This window comes from Neomonachus schauinslandi, chromosome 8 (genome assembly GCF_002201575.2).
Source record: "Neomonachus schauinslandi chromosome 8, ASM220157v2, whole genome shotgun sequence".
In the NCBI taxonomy this organism is placed as follows: domain Eukaryota; kingdom Metazoa; phylum Chordata; class Mammalia; order Carnivora; family Phocidae; genus Neomonachus; species Neomonachus schauinslandi.
The window spans coordinates 62,548,676-62,575,413 of NC_058410.1; the positions used below are offsets into that span (position 1 = coordinate 62,548,676).

A 26,738-nucleotide genomic window follows, 5' to 3' on the forward strand; every position below is an offset into this window, starting at 1 on the left:
TCTTATACATTGACTAGTAACAGCTTTTTCTATATAGAATTCAGGTAAAGCTTTTCTTTTTAAGTTAGTATATTATAGACAGGATCTAATTCGTAGATTTCATTCAGCTGAGGCAGACCCTTTTGAGACTCTCATGAAAGCTATAGTCTCTCTTGTCATAAACATATACATTTACATATACACAAAACATCACATATAATTTCAAGGAGTTTACAGACTTCTAAGGCTTATATATCCCAGGTTTAGCATGATATTAAATGGTGACTAAGCTATTATTTCTTTTAGAGTTTGGTTATATTTTTATGGAAGAAAATTCTTCCTAAAACATCCCTAGATACTTTTTGATTCTTTTGCTTGACTGATTGAAATCCGAAAACACAGTCACTGTTGGAGCTGATGATTAGGTTTTTAGGTCCATTATCGCAATTGGCAGTGGTCGGTAGTGTCTGGTTGTGTAATTTACTGCGTTTTTTGAGTGTAAGAGAAATATTGAGGATGCAGAATACTTAAGAGGTTTTAGAAAATTATTTATCAAAGAACACTGCTTTTCCCAATGCATTAGCTATTGTAATTATACATTGGTATAATCTGTTGACATAGAGTTGGATTTGATTTAAATGGAAGGGAAAAAGACTGGACATTTTCAATATTTATTGATACACCTAGTCCATTAAAGTAAATTACAGAGCAAATTTCACTGTGACAGGAACATTTGGGTTAATGTAGTTAAGAATCAGTCAACATTACCATTAGACCCTTTCTTTTTAGGAATTTATTACCACCAATTAGGAAAAAGTGCTCACAAATGGAATTTAGTCCCAGCTTACTTGTTGTGGAACATCTGACCTCAAAAATGTTTGGGTCTTTCTTTACCTTTAACAAAATGATTGAATTCTTTTGAAGCAAAGCCACATTCCCCCATGTAGCAACTAAACACATGTAATAAGATGCAGTATCGTGATTCCAGCTATAGTTAGAGAGTTAGAGCTGTCTACTGTTGTTTTCAGAAAAGACTGCTGAGATGGTGAGAGGCTAGTTTTTGGAGAATGGTTTGATTAATTAGCTTTTAAAGATGTTCTCCATAGGTTTGCAAATATACTACCCTATATCTAGGGAAAATTAAAATGAAACTTGGTTCAAAAAAAGAGCTGTCAATTATTAATGAAATGTGAAAGGAACAGAACTGAATAAAATGTATGGAGAGTAAATATGATAGTATACATAAGATGTCCCAGTACACACTTAATATAGATGTCCTGTACTGGACAGGTAGAAAACTGAAGTAGCTTTTCTTTGGATGACCCTTATATTTGCATCTCATTTGTCCTAACCAAGTCTAGAATTTCTGAGATTATTGAAGATGGTTCTTAGGAGGCTAAAAAGCTATTTGATCTTAAGTCTGCCTTTGGCACTGTTGCAGATACCACCCCTTGATTATACTTTTAATAAAAAGAAATCTTTGTTTCCCCTTCCCCATGTGTGAATTCCTTGAGGTCAGGTCTGTATCTTTTCATCTTTGAATCCCTAATTCCTACATAATCCTTCGTATATAGTGGGCACCTGTTCTTTAGAGCATACTAAACCATGCCAAAATATAGTGGCATGAAACGCTACAACAACCCCTTTATTATGCTCACGGATTCTGTAGGTCAGAAATTTGGAAAGCCAAGGACAGCTCTTCTCTGCTCCACCATGTCTGAGGCATTAGCTAGGATGATTCTTTCTGGGGGTAATACAAAAGGCTGGGGACTGTACCACCCGAAGCTATAGGATCCAGTTCCCAATGACTTGTTCACTAACATGTCCAGTGTCTGAGCTAGTATGGCTGAAGGCCAGGCCAACCTAGGACTGTTGACTCAAGTGCTACTTGAGTAGCCTCTCCAAAGAGTGTTCTCAGGGTAACTGTAACTCATGCCTGGCATTTCAGGGCTCCAAGATTGTTTTCCCAAAGCAGAAACATCATGGCCTTCTATTAACAAACTTTGGACTCACATGGTGTCATATCTGCTACACCCTGTTGGTCAAAGCAGTAACAGATCTCCCAGGCCCTAGGAGTGCCAAAGAATTGATGGCCATGTTTTAAAACTATTACGGTATTCAATATATGATGGAATAGCTCAAGGGCAGTGGAGCAGAGATGGGACACACAAGAAGAAGAAGATTAAAGACTCTGAGATGTGTTTAATATCAGATATTATTGGCTCTGGTGTTGCTAAGTTTGATAGATTGATGATTTCTGTTCCAAAATGAAGGCATTTTCCATAAATATTTTGTTTACATCATTGCCTACCTGTATTACAAATAACTATTTGTAATCTGATTTCCTTTTTTAGCCACCAATTCCTATGGGGTTTTTTCCCCCTCCTTTTTCTTGTATGAGAATTCTATGCGTAACTCACCATTTTAGATAAGATCCAGTGCATGTATGATTGCTCAATTATACCTGTCTGTTTACAGTTAAAGAGGAAGAGAATCATATTTAAATTCCCAAAAGACCAGTATGGCAGCTTTAGATATTTTATCAAAGATGTGTATATTCTATTGTGAGACTTCTTACAGGGATGATCTCCCCTCTCAGTGCCTCTAACATCAAAAACAAAAGATCCTGAATCATAACTCATGGTCTTAACCCAGGTGATGTTCTGGTAGCAGGCAAACTTGGAAACTGACTAGTTTTATATTGAGCCCATAATCTTTCCCTCTCTTGCTTTCATCCATTCCTTGGACCCACATACTTGGTATTAAATTTAGAGGATGAGTTCCTAGAAATGAGGGCCCTAACTGAATACAAGCAGTACAAGGTTACTGTAGCATTACACCTTTGGAAATGAGTCGCCATGGTCAGTTGGTGATTGCTTTCTTGTTCTTTTAGAAATCCCTAAGTCATGGCATCCATCTGCCTATGGTTTATCATAGTTAAAATGTCAAAGGACTTCAACCAAACCTTGATGTGGTCTCTTTCCCCTAACAATTTCTTTAAAGGCATCTTAAGGTGCTGTAAAGCTTAAATCTTAATATCCAGCATAATACTTTTTCTTTGATTCTTTGTGTTCAATTCAGGACTATTACTTGTTGATTATAGGATTAACTCTTCTCCCAAATACAGAATATATGGCAGAAACAGATACCAGAGCAAAGTAAATATATTCAACTTAGGATAGCGCAATAAAGCACCCATTTGCTAAGAGCACTTGCACTATACTATGCTAATAATGCTAATGTTTGTAAGTCAGACCTTGGTGGTTCTGTTGTGCTCACTTTTATTCAATGGGAATATAAAAACAGCACTTAAGCATTTGCAAAAGATATATATTTACAGTATGTTGTGATGAATTATATATATTTGTATATGTACCAAGTCACATATGCTCATACTTACCAGGTTGAGGTTTTTTTTAATGAAAATATTTCAAAGACAAATAGCATTATAACATTAGCTTTGTGCATTTTCACACAGGGTGTTTAAATGTGTAACTGTATAAGGTAGTCCTTATAAGCTCTAGGTTATATTGGGAACAAACTGTTGGGCAGATAAATGTTAGGTATATAAGCTGGTTTTGTCTCTGTTGATTCTCTCTCCTTTAAAGAATTGTTCACTTCTAGGTCTAACTTTTTAGGTGGCATGGGCCTTCTTGACCTGGTCTCCGTCAATACTCTAGTTTCATTTTTCCATCATTCTGCCCCTTGACCTTTCATCTTCTGGCAATACTAAATTGTTTGTGAGTCCTCTCATACACCATGCAATATCATGTCCCTCTGCTTTACTCATATTATTTCAATTTCCTGAAACTTTCTTATATTATTTTTTCATTTAGCTAACACAACTTCCATGACCTTATAATGGCTTTTTACTCCAAGAAGTCTTTGTCAAACGCCCACTTGGGCCAAATGTTCCCTTTTTTGTGCAATACTCTGTACATACCTCTTTCTCAGCACTTGATTGCATATTCTTTGAGAACAAGGACCATATTTGATAACATCTAATGTAGTACGTCACGTAATTAGTAGACACTGAAATGTTCGTTAAAATGAGCTGAACTACCAGGTGGAGTGATTCCTGAGTCTAATTGTACTCTTGGACTCTAGGTCCAGATTTCCAAAAACTTTTTGGAATTTGTTACGCAAGTTTTCTGTTTTCAAATCAAATTGTACTCTCCTCTACTAATTAATTGCTCCTCCTGACTTTCATTTTCCCTCCCCAAAAACTTAGCAAAAAACAAAGACTGCTTTTTCCTCTCCCTCACAAAATGCCAAATAATTACCGTGAGCTTTCTTTTTCCTTCATAAGTAGTTCAAATTGTGTATTAGCTCATACCTAGATGTTTACAGAAGCTTCATAATTGGTCTCTCTGGTCTCTAGTCAGTTCTTATTCTAACCCATTCTGTTTGCCATTACTAGATTAATTTTTCCCAAAGCACTATTTTCATTATGCTATTCCTCAGTTCAGAATCCTTCAGTGGCTCCTTACTACCTTTAAAATGAAATCTTGATTTCTTTTAAATTATTTTTTATTTAATTTTTTTTAACAGCAGAATCTGCCTTAATTGTTTTTGTGTTCCTGGCATCAGATGCAGTGAGTGGTGCTGAGTAACTTTTTGTGAAGTGAATGAGGAAAGCATGTGAATGAACAAATGTGGCCATATTTTCCATTCTTAAATGTATTGCCTTCTAATGTTACTATAAAAATTCTCCATTATAGTCAGAGTAGCCGCTTTTTCTTTCCTCCCCAATCACCTTTTTCCTTTATATTTTTCTTTTTAAGATGTACATTATGTTACTCTTCTGCTTTTGTGTCTTGTTACCTACCTTGATCTTATCCAAATTCCTTACCATGGCTTACAAAGCCCTACAAAATCTGGAGCCCAGCTACCTCTTTGAATTCATCTGCTGTTCCTTCTATCACCGGTTGTGCTGCAGCCAGCCAGCTTCCTAATTGTTTTTCCTTGAACCTATGAAACTGCCAACCTTGGCACCTTTATATTTGCTGTTTCTTCTCCCTAGAGTGCTCTCTCCCCGCCCCCCACAAGTCCCTCCCTTATTTAGGTTTTTGTTCAAATGTCACCTCCTCAGTAGATGTTTCCTTATCATCCTAGTTGAAATATTAGTTTCCATCATTCATCATCTTCATACCTTGATTACTTTTTATCTACAAAGCTTACCACAACCTAAAATGTTAACACATAATGTTCCTTTCATTATATATCTCTCATTAAAATAGAATGAGAGGCAGAAAGACAGACTTTGTAACAACTTTTTATCCATACTGCCTACAACATATACAATATGTGTTGAATTAGAGAGTAAATGAATGGATTTTGTATACCTTTGTGCTTTCACTTTACTCCTTTTCACATATGCAGTTCTTAACCTCTTCTTGGAGAATCATTTCCATGCCCATTTTCTCCCACTGCCCTCAATGATCTTTCTTCTCTGAGTTGGTATAAAACCCACAGTTTGTTTTACACTTCTGCCTACAGAGTAGAGGAATGGTTTTTAACCCTTCTCTAGTACAGAATTGTATATGGTCTTGCTACTCAGTGTGGTCCATGGGCTACTAGTTGCATGGCCATATCCTTGTCTGTTATTAGAATTAAATAGGACATATTGCAATAAATGAAGTAACTTTTATTGTTGACCAAAAAATCAAAGACTGTTTATTGAGAATATAGGTATCAGTCCTATTCTAAATATTTGATTTTAACTAATTTAGTCCTGTAGGTACTATTTTTGCTCCCATTACATAGACAAGGAAAGTGAGGAAGGTGAGAGCTTTCAGTGTGGACCAGGGCTGGCAGCATCTACCTAATAGAAATGTAAACTCTCTGGTCCCTCCCCAGACCTACTGATTCAGAATTTTAAAACATTATGTTTAGGTCCCAAACTTGAAGATGCAGGGAGATCTTTAGTAAGACTAGGACATTAGTAGTTTTAGAAAGCTCTGCAGATCATTTTGATGATAGTCAAGATTAAGAACGACCAAGGTAGATCCTTTTTATTGGTATGCAATAAAATGAAGTGAAATAACACTTGGAAAACTTAACTGACTTGAGACCCATAATCATCTATAAATGTGACTAATAAAATTGTAAGAGTAATTCCTAAAAATAATTGTGTTTTATTAGCATATTTTCGTGCTATACCATATTTTGCAGATAGTGGCAAGCAACTCATTTTAAGTACTTTACCAGTATTATTCTGTAAAACCATAAGGCAGCATTGCTATGAGTATGCTTGGTTTGCCAGACTCAACACTGGATTCCTGATTTTTCTCCTTCCCAGTCTTGCAAATTAGTTAATTATGGGCAACAGGAAATTTTTTGAATTATCACATGTTGGTTGATTTTTGGGATCCTTAGAGAATGACCTACACTCCCCAGAATTGTTAAGCCTTTAATGTTTGTGCAACTGGTTTGCCACCTGGGACTGCGTGTTATACTAGTTTGTAGCTACCTTTATTAGGAACTTAGCATATGAATGAGTGAATGTAGCAATGTGACATTTAAAACATGTACTATTTGTATGGGTGGCAAAATGGTATTTGAGGTAGTTGTAACATAGTTGCATGGATATTAGATTGACTGCCTGTGTTCAAATTCTAGCTCGTTGCTTACTAACAGTATGACCCAGTTAAATTATTTATCCTCTCTGTACTTAGATTTCTTGTCTATAAAATGGGGATAATAATAGTACCTACAGGATTAAATTAGTAAAGGCCAAAAACAGAATAAGGCTCGCATGTGTATTCTCAATAAGCAATCTTTGATTCTCTGGCCAACAATAAAAATGTTCTATTTATGGAAAGTGTCTTACTAAGAATTCTTGGAACAGATGAGGAAATGACCACATAACTAGTGGTTGACAGAGTAGGATTTATACTCTGGTATGTCTGTCTCTAAAGCCCATGTCTCCCTAGATAATGCTGTGCTGCATCATGAACATGGTCATTAGGATTTAGAAGCAGTAGAAATGTGACTAAAATACATATTATCTTGCCTTACAGGCTACAGATTGTTATTACCTAAGTAGCGTGATTTGATAGTTTAAGAGTTTGATGGAAGATAATAGGGCATTATTTCCATTTAACAGATGAAAAACTAAGTCTCAGAAGTTTTCTGGGATCACAAGCTGGGCTTCTTTCTCCTGGACAGGTGTTCATGTGGACAATTTTCCTTACATCTTGAGAAACCCTTTTATTCTTAATAGTGCATTGTATGTGTCTGGAAGCATCTTCACCAGTGCTGCGCTATTTGTCATAGTCCCTCAGTAGTCAAAACAGACTTGATCTCACATATTCACTTAGTCATCACTATCCATTCACTCCTCCACGTACACGCAAACACATTGAGCTATTACAGGGAAGCATTGCAAGGCATACCCAGGCTGCTTGCTATTTGCTCACCTGGCTTCTGACTCATCACCCCTCCCTGATGACTGGGGGCATGCGCAGAATTGGGGGTCAGGACTCAAGCTCAAAGCTGCAGAAGTCTCTTTGCAGTGGGAGGCTGTATTTTTTTTTTTTTTTTCTGATCTTTTGAAGACAGGATTGGATTGGATGATTTTTAGGGTAACTTCTACCTGTAAAACCTAGGGTTTTTTTTCTCGTAATGTTATTACTTTGATTATGTTATATTCTTTCTGGGTAGTAAAGCAGATTAGAGCCCTGTTTTTTAGAGGGGAACAAGAACGACAAGAGGATCCAAAATACCTAAGGTTTTTTAGGGAGTTTAGCTGAAACTAAAAGTGGTCATAGAGTAATCTGATTCCCATCCAGTTTCCTATTAGTTAAATCAGATACTTGGAATAATTATCTGTAGTGGTTTAGAAACAACTTTTTAACTTAGAACTTACCATTTTATTTTTCACTAATACTGATTGAAGAAAGTTGCCAGGTTTGGAGTAGAACTAAAAAAGGAATTCAACTATTAATCATTGTTAATCCCTTGCTGTTAGCTCTTATCAGTTGCATTTATTATATTATGCTTTTTCTGTGGTCACAGGTCCATCACTGGACAAATTTTCTTTAACTTTTGAGGCATAATAATATTAGAAATACTACATATGCAACAGTGACTACTAGGAAAGTGATGTACAGGAGGTCATACCTTGTTTTGTAATTATCAGTTACAGTAGAAACCCGAGCAAAGGGAGATTAGAAGTAGAACCTAGACAGAGTAGTCCAGGAAGTATCTGCAGAAGCCTGCCTACACTGTTAGGAAGGTGTGTGCTACAGAAACTAGGCTGGCAGGCGGCGGCGGTCAGGTGCAGGCCTCAGTGCCTCTCAGGTGATAGATGCCTCAGTATATTTGCACGACTGCTTAGGGATGGGACTGTGGGGGCTTCGATGGATAATTGAATATGTGTAATCACAGCAAGAAGAAGTGGAACGATAAAAACAGGAAAGCAGATCTCGGAAAATGGGGCAAAAGAATAGTCAGATGCAGGAATCAGGAAAGTGCTTGAACATAATGAGGAGTAAGCCAAAGGGGGCAGGATACCAGAGCTAAAATAAAAGCCTAAGAGGAGCTGGTAACTAGGTAGGTAAACTTTGGGTATTTACTTGGTGCAGTGATAGGTTTCTAAACATTTTCAGGGATGTTATTTCATTCGGTCTTCACAATAAACCTAACCGTGGATATAGCAAATGATTGTTCCTCTTCTTCACTCTTAAGAAAATAAAAATTGGGAGGTTACTCACTTTTTTCAAGGTTACACTGCTCTGAGTAGCTTTGCTAATAACCAGCTATGTTACTCAACATGTTACTTCTTTTGTCTTAATTTCCCCATTTATAAGATTATAATCATAACTGTACCTAACTCATAAGGTAAGAAATAATGCTTATAAAACAGTTAACATGGTGCTTGGCACATGGTAAATACCAATGAGTGCTAGGCATTGCTGTTTTTTCTATGAGAGCTACAATTTGAATAACTTAACGTTCAGCAAATTTTATTTTCTACTATACTGTATTGCATCTTTTAGAATGTAAGTGGGATGGTTATGCATGTCTGTTTCCACATGTGTGTATTTCCAAAATGATTTTAACCCATATTAAGTTTGTCTTTACTCAAAATATTTGCCAGGTGTTGGGAGGTTCTATAACTATTGTGATATTTCTTTTTGGCTTTGACCCGAAATTACATTTTACTTTCTGCGTAATAAATTTACTTTCAGATTTTTCTACTGTTTGTTGAAAAAGGTAGAAAATATTTCATAAAATAGCCGTGACAACTAGAATGTGTCATATTCTTTATGTATTTCATATACGTTTTGGGTTTTATTTATGTTGTTACCTGTAGTGACAGAGCTGCTGTAGATATGTGCATTTCTGTAAATGTGCCTTCATCAGATATGCAGTCACATGTAATATAATAAATTTATTTTTCTCTGGTCTTTGTGTAGTTAGTTTTCTCATCCAGAAAATGTAATTAAAAAAAAAAATCACCTGTGACTGCAAGGGTTCGTTCCAGCTATTTTGGCTATAGTGCAGAAATTGGATTCTCCCCTCAGACTCATAATACAGTATATCCTGGACATTTCCTGCATCTGTCCCTCTCTGATTTGTTCAAGTTTACATAAATTATTATAAGGTCTTAAACAACTTTGTTTTGTGGTAAAATAGCAGATTATCATTCTTATTCAAACTGATATTGCTTAAACATTCAAACCATCAAGCAGAAAGTATTTTGCATATTCCCAGGATATAAAGCTTCTTTCGAACCAAAATGCAAAGTGGAGTGCTCGCTTCCGGCAGCACATGTACCAAAATGCAAAGCGGATGCACATTTCCAAAACAAGTCGGATTTTGGGTCAATGTCTTACACTTAATTGGAACTTCTTTTTGCTGTGTTAACTCTCACTTTGGAGGATGTAATCTCTAAATTTAACTTTTTAACCTAGTGGTTTGGTTTTTTTCAGACCTCTGAGTCAGATCCCCGTGGTAACTCCGAGTTGTACACCCTGGCACCTCAGCGTTTTGGTCTGGAGAGGTCAAAAGTGATTCAGATTTGTTGGCCTTTTTCAGTATTGCCTTGAATACATTTTTCTTGGTATCACTTACAGTTTTTGCCAATATAGAATTCTGGTGTTGCCCCTGCCTCTTCACAAGGCAAAGCTACATGTGGCTTTTCTAGCTCCTTTTCTTAGGCTTATTGAAATTTCTTCAACCCAGGTAGGAGGAGAAGAAAATTGGCCGGTGTTTAAAGTATGTGGGTATTAGTGAGTAAGTGTGTGCGTCTTAGGGTGTAAGAGGAAAGTATGGGCTTCAGAGTCAGTTTTAAGTTCAGATTATGGGGCCAGCCCTTCCTCACCATGTGACCTTTGGATATATTTAACTTTCTCACTATCATCTTCATCATCTATAAAGAGGATTACTGATACCTATCTCATAGAATTGTTCTCCTCTTTAATTAAAGAATTTCTAGCACAAAGAAGATGATCAAAAAAATGATATCCCTCCCTAGGGACTAGGTTTTAGTTAGTGGAAAAAATGGATTGTTTATGTAGAAATAGCACAATTCATCCTACCCAAATACAGTAAGGTATTTATTACTCTTTGAAACCAGTACACTTTAGAAAAGCTGTAAGTAGGTTGTGCCAACGGTGGTTCTATTTTACTTGGACTCCAGCGTGTTGACGTGTGGTCATGAATTTTCTATGTTGATGTAGGCAGTTAAGTTAGGTGCCAAATGGATTTTAGTGGTTTGATACTCAATTTACTCGAAGCGAAAGGACCTGAAATGGTTCTCTAGCCACTAGTTCAAGTTGAAAGCATCTCAGGCGGGTTTTTACAAGAGAGGATATAGCAGATATTTGGTTAGCTTTTGTGAGAATTGCTTGCTATGATCTTTTTCCCCAGGCATTTGTATACTTTTTTTTTTTTCCCCAGTACCTCAAGGAGTAGGAAGTAGTGCCTCATGATTATCCAAGAATTCCAGTGTCAAGGGGCACAGTATCCTCATGTTATGTAACTTACAATTTTTACTTACCTATGTGGTCTTGGATCCAGTTTGATCTTTCGGTGGAATTGCTTTAGGGACATGTACTAAGTTCTGTATTTTGTTACAGGTATTTTGAATATCCACTTCCCCTAGCTAAATTAATTTAAAACATCAGGAATGTTAGAATTAATGTAATATTTCTCTTTTTTTAGTACTAATTATTTTCTTAGTAGAATACTACTATCAGAGGAAGTCTCTGCCTCAACTCCACGGTTTTCACTGCTTTGTCTTTAATTGAAGAAAGCAAATCTATCTCAGGATGGTGTCCATGCATTTGTATCTACTCACAATTGATGTGACAGTAATAAAAACAGGAATAATATTATGGTTGTACATTTAGTTTTGAGTAATCAAATTATTAATGGCTGGGCATATTGCAAAAACACCTCCTATTCCAGATCACTAAAAAAATCTCTTAGTGTTTCCTTCCCCTCTTACATTTCTGTTAAAATCTAGAAATGTCTAAATTTCTCTTTTTTAGGTTTTTATGTTAATTACAGTTAATTAACATACAGTGTTATATCAGTTTCAGGTATAAAATACAGTGATTCAACACTTCCATACATCACCCTGTGCTCATCACAAGTGCACTCCTTAATCCCTATTACCGGTTTAACCCTTCTCCCTCCTTCAGTTCTCTATAATTAAGAGTCTGTTTCTTGATTTGTCTATTTTTTTCCTTGTTTTGTTTCTTAAATTCCACATATAAGTGAAATCATATGATGTTTGTCTTTCCCTGACTTATTTTGCTTAGCATTATACTCTAGTTCCACCCATATCATTGCAAATGGCAAGATTTCATTCTTTTTTATGGCCAATAATATTCCCTTGTGTTTGCGTGTGTGTGTATATATCTTCTTTATCCATTCATCCGTCGATGGACACTTGGGCTGCTTCCATATCTTGGCTATTGTAAATAATGCTGCTGTAAACATAGGGATGCATGTATCCCTTTGAATTAGTGTTCTTGTATTCTTTGGGTAAATATCCAGTAGTACAATTACTGGATCATTTGGTAGTTCTATTTTTAATTTTTTGAAGAACCTCCACACTGTGTTCCACAGCGGCTGCACCAGTTTGCATTCCCATCATCAGTGTATAAGGGTTCCTTTTTCTCCGCATCCTCACCAACACTTGTGGTTTCTTGTGTTGTTGATTTTAGCCATTCTCACAGGTACGAGGTGATATCTCATTATAGTTTTGATTTGCAAGAAATGTCTAAATTTTCATTTGAATTAAGTAAATAGGTAAGTAAACCTTGAATCAAAATTTTAGGCAGTATTGAATTCATATTTTAATATTTTATAAAGAACAATAACTTTTTACTGTCTGCTATGTGAAAGTGATTATGGATCTTTTTAGACCAAAGTACCAAGATTGTATCTGGCAGAGTTTATGTAGGAAAATATTTCAATTTAAAATGCTACACATAAGCAAGCTAGATGTACTTACTTTCTGTTTGGTACATCCATGTCCTTAAAGCTCTTGGAAGATAATGGTTTAAAAAATTGTTTTCATGTCTAGATTGTGTAAAATCACTTGTCATAGTGAGTTGCAAAATGCAGACCTTCATTCTGAAGCTGCCTGTTTCTCATTTGGATCTGACATATTAAAAAGCATATAATTAATGGTTGACATTAGTAATTAACATTAACTTTATGGTGCTTAATATGCCATCATTCATCCATCAAATAACCAGAAATGCATAATGTCTTGGCATAAAGGTTTTAATTATATAAAACGGTCCTTCAGTTTTCCTATGATATAAATGTTAAAAGCCCAAAATGTATTTAAAGAAGATTTTTATAAGCATTTGTTGGGTGTTAGCTATATTTTTATTTCTTTTTAGGAGTATGCATCAACAATTGTGTCAGGAACTTCAAAAGGAGAGTGTGGACCTAATTGTGCAGTCTTCATTATCGGCTAAAGAGCGCCACCTTGCTGCAGTTGCCAATGCACTGTGGAGACATTTCTTTTCATTTTTGAAGAGTCAGAGAATGTCACAGATAGTGCCTCTCTCAGAACTTGCGGACGCAGCTGCAGGTCAGCGTTGTTAACTGGCTAATTAGCTTCTCGTGCAGACTCTGTCAATTTTTTCTTCTGTTTGCTTGGTAACAAACTCTTTTATTACAGTCTAATAAATGGACAACCAGAAAGATGAAAAGAATTACATATGTTAAATTAAGTTCCTTTGGCCTGTTGATTATTTTCTGCTCAGTAAAGGTAAAAATTAAGTTTTTGTTTGCTAAAAACAAAATACAACTTTCAATCTTAAAAATATTGAATATACATAAACTTTTTTTATGCACACAATATTTGGAAAGCAAAGTAGCATTTGATTTCTTCTAGTTCAAGGACTTTATGTTCACATTGTGTGTGAAGGTGTCTAGGTATAAGATGAAGCTATTTGTATGAAGAACAAAAGAACTGAGTGTGAATTCCACTTCACACCAAGCAGATGAGATCAGAATAAACATCAAATATGTAGAATGTTGTTTGACTTCTACTAGATTCTATTTTGGGTTGTAATTTTTCATGAATTTGACTCTTAGCCTAAGGTCATGTCCTTAGGCTTTAAGGGAATCTGAATCACATGATGTCATAGACAAGAATTTGAATATATGAGCACATATACAGTTTTCTAAGAAGAGATCATTATGTTTCTTAAAGGGATATTTTACCTAAAATATGTGCAGAAGCACTTGGATAGACAGAAATCAGTATGATAACTACATGTATTTAATTGCAATTTGTGTAAAAGTATATAATACATTTTGAGGGGCACCTGGGTGGCTCAGTTAAACATCTGTCTTTGGCTCAGGTCATGATCCCTGGGTCCTGGGATCGAGCCCCATATCGGGTTCCTTGCTCAGCGAGGAGTCTGCTTCTCTCTTTCCCCTTGCTTGTGCTCTCTTGCTCTCTCTCTCTCAAAAAAATAAATTCTTTAAAAAAAAAAAAAGTATGTAATACATTTGAATGTAATGCTTTTTAAAACCTAAGATCTAAACCATGGTTTGTTTTACCCTGGTGTGAATGATGGAAAACTGAGCTAAAAGCACTACATAAAAGACTGGATGATATAAATTGTGAAAGATCTTGAATTCTGCTAGCATTTCCATAATTAAAACATTACAATGACAGATTGAAGAATTGTGACAGGACAATAGTTTTCCAACTACTATAATGTCTATGAAAATAAATATTGATATTCAATCAGTTTAACCAAAGCAGACATTAGAAGCCAATATGACTTATCTTTCTTCCATTCATCATCCTGACTCTCAGTCAGTGAACAAAAATGATACCACACAAGTTTAGTCACGGCTGTCCTAGGTGCTAAAAGTAAATGGTATATACATATAAAGTAAAATATGTGTGGGTTTGGGGTTTGTTTTGAAATAAAGACTTGATAGGTTAGGAGAGAAAAATTTCCTGCATTCAGGAAGTCCTCAAACACCCACTTTTATTGCCATTGTGGATATACCAGTGGGGAAAAGGACTGCAATTTATTTTCTCACATATAAGTTACATGTTCTTATGGAGCTTATAGTGCGGGGGAGAGAACAATAAGTAAGTAAGCAAAATGTGTAATATCTGGTGATAAGTGCTATGGATACATATAAAAATATATCAAAGAGGGTAGGGATAGGGAAGGCCAGAGGCAGATTGTAATTTTAAATAGTCAGGAAGGCCTCAGTAAGTACCATTTAAGCAAAAACCTGAAGGAAGTGAGAGACGAAGGCTCTGCACAAGTCCACAGGCAAGAGCATGTCTGGTGTGTTTGCCAAACCACAGGGAAGCCATGAAAGGTCATGAGGCATAAGAAAGGGAGAGAGAATAGTCAAGAGATATGATCAAAAGGTAATGGAGAGCTACCTTGTGTTCTGCCTTGTGTGTAGTTGTAAAGACTGGCTTTTACTCCGAGGGTAGAAGCTGTTGGAAGAGTTTTGAGCAGAGGAGTGAGGAGCATCCTTCTGGCTGTGAGACTGAGAATAGACAGTAAGGAGGCCAGTTAGGGAACGACTGCAACAACTCAAAAATGAGCAGCTTGGGCTAACACGATAGCTCAGGGTGGTGAGAAGTGGTCCCATTTCCAATCTGAAGGTAGAGAAAGTATTTTGAAGATAGAGCTGACAGAATTTCCAAGTGGGTAGGATATGGTAAGCAGAATAAAGAGAGAATCCCCCATATTCCGAGATGAGGAAAATTGTGGCAGGAGCAGATTTTTATGAGGGAAGACTAGGACTTCGATATTGGACTTTTTTTTCTTTTAGATATCCAATAAAATCGAAAAAATGTTGCACAAGCACTTGGATAATGAGTGGAGGGTTCAGGGAAGAGATTAAATTAGGAAACTATGTATAAATAGTAAAGCTATGTAGTGGATGGGATTGCTGATTGAGTAAGTTGGTGAAAAGAGAAGTTTAAGGACTGGGCTCCAGGATATTCCCATGTCCAGATTTGTAGGCTAAAAAGGAATGCCAGGGAAGCAAGAGGAAAACCAAGTGTGGTGCCCTGGAAATCAACTGACAGAACATTTCAAGGAAGGGGAAAGTCAACTGCTCAAATGCTGTTAATGGATCAAGTAAGATGAGGCCTGAGATTGGTCATTGGATATAGCAAGAAGGGAGGTCACTGGTAACGTTGAAAAGGAGTTTTGGTGTAGTGCTAGAAGCAAAGGCCTGCTTGAAGATGAGTCAAGAGAAACTGAATTGCAGATGGGAAATGTAGATAAATCTTTTTATCACTATTTAAGAGAAGTAGAAAAGGGGGGATATTAGCTAGAGGGAGGTGTGGGGTCAAAGAGATTTTTTTTTTAATAGCACAGGAGAAATTTCAGCATATTTATAATCCTGACAGGAATGTTCTGGAGTGAGGGAAAATTTGATGATGCAAGAGAGTCTCTTGTGTTTTAATGCCCAAGAGAAATGGGATCCCATAGAGGATTTGGCCTCAGATCATCTGTAGTAGCAGAAGAGAAGGCAGAGGATATGGCCCAGGTAGAGGCGTCTGGGCAGATGTGGCAGGATCTTGCGGAAGTTCTCTGCTGATGTTTCTCATTTCTCTGTGAAGTAGTAAGTAAGGCCATCAGCGGAAAGTAAGGACGGGGAGGAGGTGCTAGCTGATGACGGAGAGAGGAAGGAAGGTATGTGGTAGTCCTCCAGGAGAATAAAAATCTGAATGGACTGGAGTAATGTGGCAGGAATGCTGGCCAACTTAAAGTTTGTAGTCATGAATCTAAAGTGAGATCAGTCAGCCGGGTTGCTCACCAGCCATTTATACTGGCGTAGGTGCGTGTGGAGAGCAGACCAAGAGTTGGAATGAAACAGATGCTTTTTACCAGAGAAGTACAACGAATCAAGTAAGAAGCAAGGGAGTTGACAGTATACACAAATGAGTGTAACAGTGGACCATGCAATCAAGCTGCCTAAAAAGGGAAAGATGAGGCATGAAGGTAGCGAGAGACAGGGGAAGAGTTGTAGGATCAATGAATTGTATAGGTCCTGGTGAAATCAGATAGTTGTTGGAAGTTGGGGACCTGGAGCCAGAAAATGGGGTCCTGGAAGTGGAAATTACGGAGAGAACATATTTACCGGTAATGGCAAAGTCTCTCAGTATCAGCATGGGAGTGAATGGCTGAAATAGAATGGAAGATAGATTCACTAAGAAGGGGAGTTCAAGGAACTGAGAGGCCAGGATATTAGAAGAAAAGCCATCAAGGATTATGACAGGAGTGCTGCTAGAGAAGATGTTGTTAGTGAGGAATGAGGGGACGTGAACTAGGCAGCACGAGGCCAACGCAACAGGAGAGTTAGTGGCTGGTATCTGATGACATGAGAGTCAAAGCTGGAGGTTTTGAGGAGGAGGAGGAAAGGTAGAATGCTCTAGAAGCAGCCATGGGACCAAGGAACAAACTCTCCTATCTGTAGCTCAAATGTAGGAGAGGGGTGGGAGAATTCACAGCCACCATTTGAGAGAGCTGCATAGGAACCAGTGCTTCATAAGCAATTTATTGACAAACATAAATTAATATAATACAAATTAAGTTGGGGAATTCCCAGGAAATCACAAAATAAACGATATTTGTTTAACATGGTTAACGAAGAAATTCTAGTTCCTAGGCTTAGTGGTTCTGAAGGAAGTGGAGTGCCACTGATTATAGGAGGTTGCCGTTTAATAGACGACTGTCCAGTGTCTAAGGTAAGACTGAAGTCTTCTCTGTGGCAGGTGGCAAGTACATTAGCTTGATTGGAGAAAAGCAGATGCTAGAAATATTTTTTTAAATGGGTTTTTTGAATGAGAGAAACATTGGGTGTAGAATTTGGAATTTGAGGAAGCCATTATAGATTTGATCATGGTAACGCTAAAATGGGTTATTCTAGACCCATTCTTGGAGATCTAGATGATCGCTACAGAAATTTCTTTGGCAACATGAATTTAGTTCAGTTTTTGTCTTTTTGTTAGTTCTGCATTTCTAAATGTGACATTTTATTATTGAGTGGCTGAATTCTTTTTATCACTATTGATATAATTTGGGGAAGGGGAATAGTTTTTTAAAAATTCTTCACCACAAATATCTTTCATTTTAAATCTAGATTTTACTTTGCTTGCAATGGACATGCCCAGCACAGCTCCATCAGATCTTCAGCCTCAGCCAGTTATATCAGTGATGCAACTTTTTGGTTGGGATGATATCATCTGGCCCCAAGTTGTGGCAAGATATTTAAGTCATTGCCTACAAAATAGGTAAGTGACCTGATATCAGGTATGCACGTTAATAGAAACTCATGATTGATCAGTACACTAGGAAAGTAAGAATCTTCACAAATAAAAACTGATCTTACTACATATACTCTCACTTGGGTGGTTTTTTGCTTTTGGACAGATCAGCGTTTGACAGTGGCAGTAGCCTGCTTAAAAAACAAAACAAAACAAAAACTTTGCTGCTTAAGCACCCTTTCAAAACTTTTTTGTAGGACTGCCTTATTCCATCCTGAAATGGCCTTTCTATACTCACCTTGTGAAAGAAATTATGCAATTAATATTGCTGGTTCTGTAAGATACTAGTATATTATGGTATTTTTAGATTCAATGATAGCTTTCCCTTTCACAGTTAGATTTTTAAAGACTTGTCTCTTAACTTGTACAATTATGAACAAGACACTTCATCGTCCTGAACATTGGTTTGCTTATCTGTGTCTCCTGCTCTGTTACATAACAGATCTGAGGAACCCCAATAGAAAAAAACACACAATAAATAAAATTAAAATAGAAATAGTGTAATCAGGAAAATTTGAATAAGAATATCAAGATGAGGGAAAATAAAATGAATACTCAAGAGACCCCTGTAGCTCCTGTCCAAGCTGCCAGTCAGTGAGAAGGGGGATGCAGTCGGTGAGGTGTTCTTCTCATAGACAAGCTCACCAAGCAGATATTAAGTCACCTTCTCATTGGCTTTCAGTCAAAAAGTAAGGGAGTTCAACTTCGTTTGGATTATTTTTAGAATCTCGTCTAGCTTGAGAATTCTGTAGTAACAAACATTATTAGTATTTATTAAATACTTTTGTTAAAACTATCTGCTGAAACTAATTATTTTGTTTAGTTGCTGAAACTATTTTACTGAAACTAACTTATTTAGTTTAAAAAATAACATTTGGGGGCGCCTGGGTGGCTCAGGTGGTTAAGCGACTGCCTTCGGCTCAGGTCACAATCCTGGAGTCCTGGGATCGAGTCCCACATCGGGCTCCCTGCTCAGCAAGGAGTCTGCTTCTCCCTCTGACCCTCCCCCCTCTCATGCTCTCTCTATCTCATTTTCTCTCTCAAATAAATAAATAAAATCTTTAAAAAAAAAATATTTGGTATGTAATAACAGTTGAAGAAACTGAGATGTAAAGATGTTAAGTAATTTTAGAAAGGTCGTATAGGTAATACATGATGAACCTGCGTTCTACACTGTGTACTCTTTGTGGCAACTTATTTTCAAAGTTTTTCAAAACAGTATTTTTTTTTTTAAGATTTTATTTATTTGAGAGAGAGAACATGAGAGCGTACAAGTAGGGGGAGGGGCAGAGGGAGAGCGGGGAACCCGATGTGGGACTTAGTCTCGGGACCCTGAGATCATGACCTGAGCCAAAGGTAGATGCAACCTACTGAGCCACCTAGGCATTCCACAAAACAGTATTTTTAGAGTTATGACTTATATGTATTATTTAAATTTCAGACTTTACCTAGCACTTTATAGTTAGTTTAAGACCACCCTCATCCTTTCTAACCCCCGATTATAAAATGGGTAGATATCAGATTTAGCCAGGCCTTTGGCTTCATAGAAAGATTTTATTTTCAGTTGTTACTTTGGAATTCTTTAATAATGACCGCCCATGGGGTGGGGTAACAGGAAAGAAAGGAATGGGAATGGGATTGTTTAGAAGACTCACATAGAAATATACTTTGTCTTTAACTTTTTCTTATATAAATGGTCATGACTTCTGTTCTTTTTATTTACTCTAAGGGCCACTATTTTTTTTCCTACTTTCCACTTCATTATCATCTCTCCTTGCAAGTTATTAGCCCCTTTCTCGATTTCCCCATTTTAACCTTATTCTCTCTTCCTTCTTCCCCTTGGCATAACCTTATATGTGTGCCATCAGTGGAAAGAGGAAAATTAAAAATTAGAAGATTACAGATGAAAGCAAAAATATTTATGTAAAATTTCTTTTTAGGTGTATCTGTAGTATTTATTTTCAACAGTGCCTATCTGCATTAATGTGTAAAATAAAGGAGGCCAAGAAGTGGGGTATGTTAGAATGTTTTCCTTCATTTCTTAGTCTCTGTACTCAGGGAACATATTGTCAGGTTTTGGTTTTTAATATCCATCATCTTATTTTTACAGCATGTTATGTGAAGCACTTTCTCATACAGGCTGTGTATCTTTTCAAGCCTTAACTGTAAGATCATGGATTCGTTGCGTTTTGCAAATGTACATAAACAACCTCTATGTGCCTGATGATTTGTTCATTGATATAAATCCTGGACAGGCAGTTGGTAAGTATTTCAGACATTTTGCTTTCTAGATATCTAAGTATGTTTAAAATTTCCTGTTTTGTTACGTAAATTAATAGAAAAAGATACAAAATATACTTGTAATATTATATAAAATGTTTGTAACATGTATAAATAATAACATTTCTTTCTGCAGCCTGTTTCTTTTTCTTGATATTTTCCTGTTACCATATATGACAAATTTCTCTCCGATAAAGATAAAAGAACTTGTTTCCTTGGAAGCCGGGAACAAAAACTTGCTCTCCAGTGACAAGCTATTTTTTTACCTTGAAGAAACTGATCACACAAAAAAAGTAGAACTATAAAGTAAATAACCAGATATCACACCGTTAACACCTTAAAAAGAAAAGTATCCAATTATGAATAATTCTCTCCCATTTTATATTAGATATTTTACCTCTGTTCTGCTCTACTATTATTAGTCACAAAGTGATACTTGTACTTTATTTATTTTTAAAATATCCATACAGTTTTGGTTGTCTATAGGGCATGCCTTTTCATAAAGCTGTTCTTTTTTTTTTTTTTTTCTTGTCATTTATTTTATTTTATTTATTTATTTTTCTTTTTTTTTTTATTCTTATGTTAATCCCCATACATTACATCATTAGTTTTAGATGAAGTGTTCCATGATTCATTGTTTGTGCATAACACCCAGTGCTCCATGCAGAATGTGCCCTCCTCAATACGCACCACCAGGCTAACCCATCCTCCCACCCCGCTCCCCTCTAGAACCCTGTTTGTTTTTCAGAGTCCATCGTCTCTCATGGTTCGTCTACCCCTCCGATTTCCCCCGCTTCGTTCTTCCCCTCCCGCTACCTTCTTCTTCTTCTTCTTTTTTTTTTTCTTAACATATATTGCATTATTTGTTTCAGAGGCATAAAGCTGTTCTTTATGGCCATTTATAAATCACACAAAGGCTGGCCCGAAAAAAATGCTCCAAATTTACTTTGATATCTTATTGCATCATTTAGCTTTACGTGAATGAACTTTTGGGGCTAGGACATTCATAAGTATATGTTTGTTTGGTTTTAAATAAAACCTTTCCTTAGAGACTTAATTGAAAATTTTCAATTTTGTGGAAATTTGAATTTTTTTTAAAAAAGGATGTTATAAATGAATGCTGCATTCCATACTCTCATCTATATATATGTGTAATATAAATGTATATAATAAACATAAATATTATTATGTTGTTTTTATCTCAACAGAAAAAGAGTACTTGGAACAGTTGGCTGAACTGACAAGGTTGCTATTTAAACTCTCAGAAGTAAAGAATATTTTCTCAAAGGCTCAAGTTGAATATTTATCCAGTCCAGAAGACCCTACAAAAGCACTTGTTCTATTTTTTGAGGTATTTTTCATTTATTAGTATAATTGTCCAAATCCGTTATAATTATTTTTTCACAAAAACTTCAAGTGTTTATGAAGTTTTTTCTATAAAATGAATTATTTTAAATTGAATCATTATTGTTTGCCTGCTATTATAAAATTCTGGAGGAATAAAAATGTGACTCTGTGATTTAGTACAATTCACTCTTAAGGACAGCCAGAAGAATTACATTTAATGAAAAATAATGACTGAAGAATGCTACGTAATAGGGGCACCTGGGTGGCTCAGTCCATGAAGTGTCCGGCTCGTGATTTCAGCTCAGGTCATGATCTCAGGGTGGTGAGATTGAGCCCCACATCAGGCTCCGCTCTCAGCACAGAGTCTGCTTGAGATTCTTTCTCTCCCTTTCCCCACCCCCCATGCTCATGCTCGCTTTCTCTCTCTAAGAAAATAAATAAATAAAATCTTAAAAAAAAAAAAAAAAAAAGAATGCTACATAATACCCTCACACTAAGGCTTCTGTCAGTTGTAGGAATATCTTATTGCTAAAACTGCTAGATAGCAATATTCTCCAGATACTTGGGAACTAGATTGCCTTGTACATGGTCCCATAATAGTTCCAACTTAATGTTTACCACCCTGTAGCAAACAGTAAATTTTACAGTAAAATTTTATTGTATTTAGCATAAGCACCAACTGCTTCATATCATTTTGGTTGGGGCTTTAAAATCCAATCCATTTGTTTAGTTTTGTCTCCATAATAAATAGTCCCTTTCAACATTTGACTTTTAATTATTAATTTTGCAAGAATTTCTATTATGTGGTATTCTTTGCTTTACAGCCTTGTTGAAGTTGTTAACATGTTTGGATTAGTGTTTTTGTAAGCTATTCACAATAAAAGTTGGTTTATTTTCCCTCAGAGTGTTTGGTATTAACGTCAATGAAAAAAATACAACCTATAAGCTCTTGCCATAAATGTGAATTCTTCCATTGGTTTCCATTAAGTTAAAAGTACAATCGTATGACGATTAGTGATATCATATAAATCCTAAAAATATTTAGTAATTGTTTATGCAGCTATAAAACAGACATTGCTTTTATTTAGCCTTTTATTTAGTATTGATTGAATCTTAACCTGTACTTAAACACTTATGCTGGGAACCATACTGGACTAGAAAGGGAGGTAGAAGTCATTTATTTCACTAATAGTTTTCAGAAACTCTACTAATTTAAGCCAATCTGAATTAATTGTTCTTTCACCACACAGTAAATAATAGTTGTTTGCTAAATGCTAGATAGTATTATGCTAGGATTTCTTAGGGATTTGAGAAACCAGAAAAAGTAGTCCTTGATTTCGAGAACTTTTTACTTGTCTGAGAATACAAGATAAACACAAAGGTTAAAATAATAAGACAGTGTATGCTAAGTGCCAATTAGTTGTTAGATCATTCAGTAGGTTAATAATTCAGAGCATCTTGGTCTAAGAAGTTTGGATTTTCTCCTGTGAACAGTATGAAGGCTTTATAAATTTTTAAGTAGGTCTGATTTGATCAAATGACTTTTTAAGAAAATTAGTAACGGTAGATTAAAGGTGCAGAAGAACTGTTGGCCAGAAACTAGTTAGATTTAGAAGGAATTGAAAATTGAATTATGGGATTTTTGAAGGGATCTGAGATAAACACTGTGTTTAACCAAAAGAATGATACCTTAAGGAGAAATAGGAGCATCATGATTTAGGGTGAGGGAGACAGAGGTGAGGAGTCCAATTTTAAACTGGTTTAGTTTGAGATTGTGTGAGGAGTCACCAAGATCATTCCCAAGTGCTGTGTGATTTGCTGGGAGGACTCAGAACTCAGCATATAATTTTACTCACAACTATCCCTTATTAGAGTGAAAGATCGAGAGCACAGCCAGCAAAGGAAAAAGGTACATGGGCTGAAGTCTGGAGACACCAGGTACTGCTTCCAGTGGTCTTCTCCTAGGAGCTGCGCTGGGCATGCTTAGTTCTTCCTGAGAGGGATTGTGACAACACATCTGCAATGCTGTCTCCCGGGAAAACTCATTAGTGACTCAGTGCCTGAGGTTTTTAATGGGGACTGGTCACGTAGCTCTTTGAAAATTCCAGACCCCCAGAATGGAGGCAGATATTCAGCATAAACTACATTGTTTCCCTAAATAGTTTAGGCTCAGTGAGCCATTCTTACCAGGAAATGGTGGGAAAAACCTGAGGCCTCATTCGCCAGCCAAGGGCCAGACTTACAAGTAGGCCTTTTTAAAGATAGCAAGTCTAGGCCTACTGTGTTAACTCTTTCCTGCACAGAAATGATAGTATGACATGTAAATAATGAGAATGGAGAAGTCCCTGAGATAGTCTGAGAAATACATGTCTTATAGTCTAAGGAAATGAAGGCTAAACACAAAAGAAATACTGAGCTCTAGAACAGTGTGTAGATCTCAAAAGTGTGTTTCATAGACCTCTGAGGGTTACTGATACCTTTCCAGGAATTTTACAAGCTCAAAAGTGTATTGACATTTGCACAAATAGTGCAAAAACTTTAACACAAATCAATACCATGGCCCAAGATTATATTGGTGGTCATTATCATTTTCACTGCCATGCAATCACAGAAAAAAAAAAAAAAAAAAAGAATCCAGTTTTATTTAAGAACATCCTTAATGAAGTAGTAAAATTATTAATTTTACTGAATTTTGACCCTTAAGTACAGTGTCCTTTAACGCCCTCTGAATGACAATGGGAAGTGTACTTAAAGCATGTCTGCTGCATATAAAGCAAGGTGGCTGTCTATAAATAAACAGCACTTGTGTGGTAATTTGAGTTACAAGCTGACCTGACTGCTTTTATCTTGAAAGAAAAACTAACAAAGTATGGTTATTCAGACTTTGGTATTTGGCAGACATTTTCTCAGAAATGTATGAAATGAGTATCACTTCAAAAAAAAAAAAAAACAACTGACAGTGTTTGTTGCTAATGACATAATTTGAGCTTTTAAGAAAATCAGAATTTTGGAAAACTTGTATTTGCCATTATGAGCTTGAGAGCATCATGATACTTAAAGACTTTTCTGATGACACTGGTGGTAGTATTAACAAATAGAACTTTTTTTAATGAATAATGAAATGTGTCCACATTGGGAAGTGGTATAACTCAGTGAGCCAGAATTTTCCAGATAACCAAACGGGCTTTTTAAAACCATGCATGGGTATTACACAATCATTCAAAGAGCAAAATAGATCAGTGGCTTTTAAAGTAGAAGAGTAAAGAATATTCATTGACATGGTTCTGAATTCCATAATACAATTAACCTTTAAGAAATACCACTTGTCAAGTTTTGGTGTAGTATCAGAGAGGAATTCCTTGAAAGGGGTATCAGAGAGGAATTATCTAAAAAATCTACTAAAATACTTCTTTCTCTTCCATTTGCGTATATGTGTGAGATTAAATTGTTTTCATCTGCAACATATTGCAACAGATTTTATGCAGAAACAGATATGGGAATCTAGCTGTCTTCTATTCAGCCAGACATTAAAAAGATTTGCAAAAATGTAAAAATTATCACTATTTTTGTTTGTTTTGGAAAATAAAGCTGTTTTCTGTAAAAAGATTTTACTCTGTTAACATATAATGCTTATTATTTTTAAATGAACTAATAAATAATTTAAGTGTTCTCTTTTCATTTTATATGGTAAATATCAATAGATATAACCCAAATAATAATAAGCACCTTAAGATCCTCAGCTTTTACGTGGATAAAAGGGAACTGAGAAGTTTGAGAACTTCCGGTCTAGGAAAAGAAATGTAGAGAACCAAGGGCAGAAAGCTAAATCGAAAAAAAGATTTATCAGATCTATCTTTTGTTGCTATTTTCATTATCCACCTCATAGTCACTCCAGGTCATAGATTCCTTATCTTTTCCTCCATTCTACATTTTATTATCAACATGACTAACTTTAATATCACCTTGAATAACTTATCCTAATCCCTCATTTCAAAGCTCCTCCACAAGTCTTCTGGTGATCTTCACTCCTGCCCTACTTCATCGACCCACTCCCATGACAAACCTAAGTGAACCTATGGCATCATGTGCATTATCTGAGAGCTCTTTGACTATCACCACCTGTGCCTCCAATTCTCCAAGTGACCTCACATGACCTTCCACTTCCTTTTCTCCAAGTGCGACGTCCTCTCAAGGTCTTACTTCTTCCCTTCCCTTACTTCTTCTCTCCACCTTAATTAGACCCCTTAGGGGGCCTCACTGCAGCTGTACTGTTACCATCATCCCTACAGTCTTCCATCTTGGTTCTTTTGGTTCTGCCTACAAACCTTCAACCTTGGATTGGTGCAACCACTTGCTTTCTCTTCTTTGTCTTATCTGCTGAGAGCTGCAGGAGCAAAATCACATAACTGTATATTGGTGCTATTAGGTCCAATTTAGGTCATTGAAATCCACTGTAAGTCAGTTCCCAGTAATGGTTTGAAAACTTTGCTTCTCTTCTCAAACCTCCCGACCCATCTCTAGCCAGTCTGCTCTTGATTCTTTTTGTGACTGCTCACCTCTTGCTTAGTCTCACTTTTCCTCAACTTATTCTTTCTTTTATTTCCTTTGTTCTTCCCATTTTATCTTCTCTCACTGCCTCACCTCACCATTTCTCCCTACCACCTCTCACCATTTTTTCATCTGTGCACATTGCACCTCATCATTTTTCCTCTGAGAAAGATAAGCTAGAATCTAATTAACAGCTTATAAAGAAAATTCTGGGGGGGAAATCATATCACAGAACTGAACATCATAGAGGTCTTACATGTAAGAATTTGGTAACCTTGCTTGCAGATTTTCCTTATAGGAATTTGGGGATTATAATTGCCAGTTGTATACTAGGATATTTGGAAGGCTTGACATGATTTGATAAAACTTCTTATATTGGTTCCATTGATTTTTTTATTCTTTTAACCTTTTAATTACAAAAGGCAAGACTTAATTCTTTCCACTGGCATTTTTTAATTGCTGTGAACATTTATTGGAAAGGGAAGGAGGTACACTTAAGAATGTAAGGGGTGTGTGTGGGGAGAGAAATTTTCTTCATTTCTCAAAGTCAGTATTGTGTAAAACTTGGAAATCTAAATCATGTTTTTCCTTTTTTTTTTTTTTTTTTTTTTATAGGCTGTTGGTATTACTTACGGGAATCTGCAGAACCTTTCTGATAAATCTGCCATGGTCACAAAGTCCTTAGAATACCTTGGTGAAATATTAAAATATATAAAACCTTATTTGGGAAAAAAAATTTCCAGTGCAGGGCTGCAACTGACTTATAGGATGATGGGTATGTATT

General features: G+C 36.2%; 1 protein-coding gene across 2 annotated transcripts in view; it reads left to right on the plus strand.

The window, feature by feature from the left end:
* The window catches only part of MMS22L (MMS22 like, DNA repair protein), a 129,154-nt gene that overhangs the window by 77,094 nt on the left and 25,322 nt on the right, over nucleotides 1-26,738 (plus strand). For both annotated transcript variants that reach the window (XM_044917404.1, XM_021693352.2), the window contains exons 14-18: nucleotides 12,849-13,042; nucleotides 17,596-17,746; nucleotides 19,890-20,041; nucleotides 21,268-21,410; nucleotides 26,570-26,729. In XM_044917404.1, the coding sequence (XP_044773339.1) occupies nucleotides 12,849-13,042; nucleotides 17,596-17,746; nucleotides 19,890-20,041; nucleotides 21,268-21,410; nucleotides 26,570-26,729 (800 nt within the window). The remainder of the gene's footprint in view (nucleotides 1-12,848; nucleotides 13,043-17,595; nucleotides 17,747-19,889; nucleotides 20,042-21,267; nucleotides 21,411-26,569; nucleotides 26,730-26,738) is intronic.